Source organism: Lupinus angustifolius, chromosome LG12, assembly GCF_001865875.1.
Source record: "Lupinus angustifolius cultivar Tanjil chromosome LG12, LupAngTanjil_v1.0, whole genome shotgun sequence".
NCBI classification, from domain to species: domain Eukaryota; kingdom Viridiplantae; phylum Streptophyta; class Magnoliopsida; order Fabales; family Fabaceae; genus Lupinus; species Lupinus angustifolius.
The window spans coordinates 13174072-13179818 of NC_032020.1; the positions used below are offsets into that span (position 1 = coordinate 13174072).

General features: G+C 32.5%; 1 protein-coding gene across 1 annotated transcript; it reads right to left on the reverse strand.

Annotated features, from left to right (window-relative positions):
* Window positions 1996-4587, reverse strand: LOC109362446. Its single transcript, XM_019608245.1, has 4 exons — window positions 3796-4587; window positions 3459-3512; window positions 3160-3344; window positions 1996-2382 (listed from the first exon to the last, which is right to left on the reverse strand). The coding sequence occupies exons 1-4, from the start codon at window positions 4343-4345 to the stop codon at window positions 2293-2295; spliced, it is 879 nt and encodes a 292-aa protein (XP_019463790.1). The 5' UTR covers window positions 4346-4587; the 3' UTR covers window positions 1996-2292.

Sequence of the window (5747 nt, forward strand, 5' to 3'; positions counted from 1 at the left end):
TGAATTGCAAGCCAACACATAAATCTCACTTTTTCTGGGACTGCTAACCTCCACACCCACCTCCATTCCGAGCTATGAAGAACATAATGTCACTAGAATGAGCCAAAAGTAACCAAAATTAGGCGTGAAGCTACCAGAAGCATGGTGTTGCCAAAACCAACCAACCTCATACGTAGACAGCTTAGGTACAACCCAATCAGAGATCAATTGTTGAACCTCATTAGGAAGAAGAGTCGACAAACTATCAAACACCCAAGAAACACCAAAGTTTGATATTTGAATATGAAATCTGTAATTTGAATAGTGTCATTAAAAATAAGAATTTAATTTATTGGAAATGAGAAATGAACATTTTAACTTAAACATACACTTATTTTAATTTTAAAATACCCAGTGACCCACCGTGCAAGACAAAATTTTGAAATTGCTCCCTAAATATTTTGTAATGATATTAGTCCTTCTATTTTCACAACCTTTAGGATACGTCCTTCAGTCCATTAACTAGTGATGCTGCTGGTAGAAGTCAGCCGCAAACAGGTATTCACGTGGAGCCACATGGGTACATATTTTTTTTATTTTATCTTTTGAAAATTTAAAAAAATATATTTAATTTAATCTTTTGAAAAAATATGAAATTATTATATCCAATACCAAAACTTTTAATTTGACTAATTAAGTTTTTATCACTTTCTTCCTTCAACTTGATATAATCACACACGAAATATATTATAAAGTTCTATCTTAGATAAAGAAATTAGAGATACTTATTGGTTTCCATATCTTTGACAAATTTTATCAATTTTTTTTAATTCTAACCTTGTTCAATAATTATATTCATCATTTTTTATTAATTAGTTCTTTTTTATCATGCTTTGTAATACATATGAAGAAAATAAAAAATGAATAAATATAAGTGTGTTAGGACTTAAGTACACTGGCCCGATGATAGTCATTTCTCTTTTGGTAGCTTCACTTACCTACAGTATATTCAGTAATGTACCTTAATTCAGCCTATAGGTAGTCTTTTTCATGACACAACTCTCAATGAAAGCACCAATTGTTAGAACTTAAGCACATGAGAAGAACTCAACCTAAAAGACTACTCTATTAGGCAGGAGAACCCCATGACTTAAGTATGACATTGAGTTTAATATTTTATTGGACTCCTAAGAAAATGTTTGACAAAAAATACAATATTTCTCAAAGATTTCTTAATATATGTGCAATGACCTTTAACAATAAAATATATGGAATGCTTAAAGTAAAATATATAGAAATTGTAGGAGAAAATTGATTTGGCTTACACTAATAACATGGTTGGTTGTAGTTGTTATCCTATTCCTCCCCCATCCTCACCAGTCATCATAATTTTTTGTGATAGGGGAAATAAATTTTTTACATAATGTTATACTGCAAATAACTCATTTAACAATTGCCCTTACCAGAATTGCTTCAACGTCAGTATACCATTATGAACATGGATTCTCCGTCCTAAAAAGATGTTGTCTCTATATCTATATCTAATAGAATTACACTAAATAATATAAAATATTAGTTTATATTCTTAAAAGCTTTTTCCAATGAAATGACACATTTTAATTGGTGAGATACATAAATGGAAACACAAACAACATATCTTCATTATAGGATTATTACATCCGTTTTTATGTCATGTCCTCTAATTTGATATGGACTCCCACGTCACATGTCTGGTGAGTTTCATGCAGGGAAAAGACTTCAAAACTCCATAAGGATGTATTTAAACCCGACCATAATTTTTCTCTCCAAAATATCCGCAAACCCATACACTAACACTAAACCCTTCTTCCTCAACCTATCTTCAGTTTCAAGCCATCCCAACTCACTCTCAATTCTTCTCCCTTACAAACCTTACTCAAATTAATAGCTCTTCAATTAGGGAACTGACATTCCCTGCAAAAGCACAAAACCTGGCATCAAGCATACCCACCAAAATGATAATACTAAATTTATAGCTAAGAAAATCTATCAGAACCAACTTATATGACAGAAAGCAACACAATCACACTTTAATCCTTCATGGACATCCGAAAGAAACACAGACTAGTTATCTCCAAACCAAAGCAGTTAGATTCTGTTCATATTTGAATCAATGGAAATAGCTGATGTGCAAATGACCAAGTATGCTTGGCAAGTTGATTCAATGATTCCATTCATTTTAGAAACTGCTCAGAGACATTTGCATACTGATAGACTTGAAACCACCAAACTGAAGTGCAAAGCAACCTCACAACCATAAAAAGCATTAGAACGCTAATGATTGTCCGAATGGCTGTTACCGGTTGACCCAAGATCAGCCTTGCAGCTGTCTCTCAAAATTTTTAATGTATCACAGCTTGACTCCTGAAAGCATAATGAAATTATTCAAAGCGTTAGAGGAGAAAATGAAAATTATAAACTGATACAGAAAAGACATGTCACTTAGCCAACTTCGCACATGAACACTAAAACAAGGAACCACAGATATGATGGCTTAAGACATGGGATATGACAAATTTTAAAATTATAAAGCAATTATAATATAAGAGAAAATAATTTTGTCCCCAAGAGGCAGCTCATGTGATAGAGCAACAGGACATGGAGTGTGAGCACTTGGTTTCAAATTATAGCAGCTGCACAATTTCCTCTTCCCCTCCCCAAAAAAACATTGCCTATCAAAAATAAATTATAATACAATGCATAAAATTAATATATGTTTAGACTATAGAAAATGTTAATGAGTGCTATAAGGACAAAGGAATACAAGATAAAAATCTTACATGGGAAAATGATCCACTCAAATGCATTGAGTTTGGAAACTGTGATATTCGATGCATTGTTTGGCACTTGTTAATATTGAGTCATTAACAAGAGTTGCAAGGCCCATAAGCTTAATATAAAAGTACAAATCTTAAATTAAAAGAGAAATGATGATTTGAGCTTAACATGAGTGATTACCGACATAATAGAAACTAACTTTTACCTAATCAATGTGGCTCATCTACAACAGCACAAAATCTTCTTAGAACTTGGAAAACAGTGTCAACACAGAAAACTCAACATGGAAAGTAAAATAGGGATGAACTCAACATGTGCAATATGATTGAAAACTTAGGCCCAAATGATAACAATGAAACTCACAAGCTGACTACTCTCTTGAGCAAATGTCTTCTCCATATGAACAAAAAGTGACTTCCACTGATCCATAAGGGACAATTCTAACTTGGATGACTCAGAAGTATTTTGTTGGCCACTCGTGACAGTTTCATTTCCTCCAGAAAACTTGTGAACCAGCAAGTTTGCTTCTTTCTGACTCTTCCTCAAAGCTAGCCAAACAAAAATGTCATAAAAGAAGATGAAGCAAACTATATAATAGAAGATATCACTAATATTTAATTTAGCAGTGAAAAATGCCTAAAATGATTTCAAAAACAACTTACTAGCTAGTCTACCATTGACGTCCTGGTAATAGAGATCCGACCAGATATAAGCAGCTGATAATCAACATAAGTAACACCCATTTTATTAAACACTAGAACATAAAATAAGGTTATGTTTGGTTTAACTGAACTTTTTCAGATTTCATTTTATGTTTTCATTGTCAAATTATACAAATCATTGAACAGAGTATACATATGAAAACAATGTGACAGTTTTTGTAATTATTAGTGACCATAGAAATGCAAATGAAAAACATCAAACCAAGCAGGTCTTAAATTTCTCATAGAAATGCATGAATTGAAATGCCATAAAGCCAAAAACAGAGATTATAATCACCTTTGGAGCAAAACGAACAAGTGCATTTTTTTAGAATATCCTCGCTACCAAGAGATGAATTTGCACCCGCAACGCCCTTAAGTCCAGTGCATCGTTCTAAGCCAACAAATTTCCGATCATGTGAAGCGGAAATTGTTGGCATTGGCAATTCCCCTGCTACAGGCAATTTGCCAACAACACTAAACTCCCTCTCATTACTTTCAATTCCTTGGTTTCCTACTGAAAAATCACAGTCTATTCTACCTTGATTTTTCTCTCCGAATCCAACAGGATTTTCACTTAACAAATTGGATTCATCCCATACATTATTGACACAAGGGCTTTTTCCCTCCTCTTTGTGGTGTGTACCTACCGCACCGAATCGCAATTGACAACTCTTGTTAACTAAATCCTGTTCCCTCAAGCACAATTGCTTTTGGAGCTGTGAATCGGAGTCGTATCCGGTGCCAGAGATTGAAGAAAATGGCCTCTTCGAAGGTAGATTGGATACATCTGTGAGAGCAAGGCGGGTTTTGAAAACACTGTCGTTTTGATTATCTTTGCTTTCCATGGATTCAAATCTATCAACGAGTTTGACCCATTCAATGAAACCCTAACCCTAAGATTGATGCAGCAGAAATCATATATATGTTGAGAACAAAGAGCAGAGGGAAAATAAGTTATTTGGGAATGAAGAGAAACTGACCTTGAAAATAGAAGAATGAAGTTGTGGGATGCATGAAAATTTGAAAATTTGAAAATTATTGATTGTCACAGCAAACATGCCCTAACAAAAAAAACAGGATTCTTAGGCGGGAAAAAGTGGGCGTCGCGCTTTCAATTATGAATTTGAATTATAATCTCGCTTCTTTTGAAAATCTAATTACGGACCAAATTTGCGAAGTGGGTATGGCCTACTTCAACTCCTGCTACGTTACATTCACTTTGATGAGAATCACACAGTGTCTCATTCTCTGTCTCAAATTTATTATTTATTAACTCGTTGATAAAATAAAAAATTTTAAAAAGTAATGAAATGAAGCATTCTAATTGACTTGAGATATAGAATAAGATACTATTTGGGACTAATGATTTTCATCTTATTCACTGGGTATAAAATCTTTAATTTAACACTGTTTGTTACTTTGGTTGAGGTTAAAAGCCAATGTTATGATACCAGAGTTGGATATCAAATCATATGAGATCTCGTATAGGTTCTAACTAGTTTATCCGGTTAGGCCGTTCATTCATACTGGACGACATCATGTTATATATATTATATAATTAATAAATATATATATATTTCTAATTAATGATAGATGAAAATAAATAAATAACACACTTATCAATATTATGTTTTGTATAATATATTATCAAGATCAAATAAAAGTACATCAAACAAGTTTAAATAATACAAAAATACAATCATCTTTTATAGAGATTAAATATTATAATTTATGTAAACATTATTGTCTTTATTAGATGAGTATAATATTTGTACATTGTCAGTATAAATATTTATACACATTCACTGCATCATCCATCATGGTTAATATGAATGGTGAATAATATATTGAGTGTATATAATTTTTACTTTGTTAGTGAATATTTTTTTCTCTATTATTACATATTATAAATATAATACTCATTATTTTCTTTTGTCCACATTAACAAAATCAAAATATAAAACAAACTTGTTTACTAATATTATATAATATATACAATATACAATTATAATGCACTACTTTAGCTAGAATGTTCTAAAATCTAAATAAGGCTTTGTCTCTAGAAGTTGCAGGCACATATTCAGTCATAAATTATTAAAAAAGAAAGAGTGCATGAGAAAGCACTTTGACTGTTTGACATCTCTCACAGGATATGAGTGGGACGATGAAGATGAAGTCGTCGTGCTTGGGACGATGACGATGAAGTCGTCGTGCTTGGGACGATGAAGATGAAGTCGTCGTGCTTGG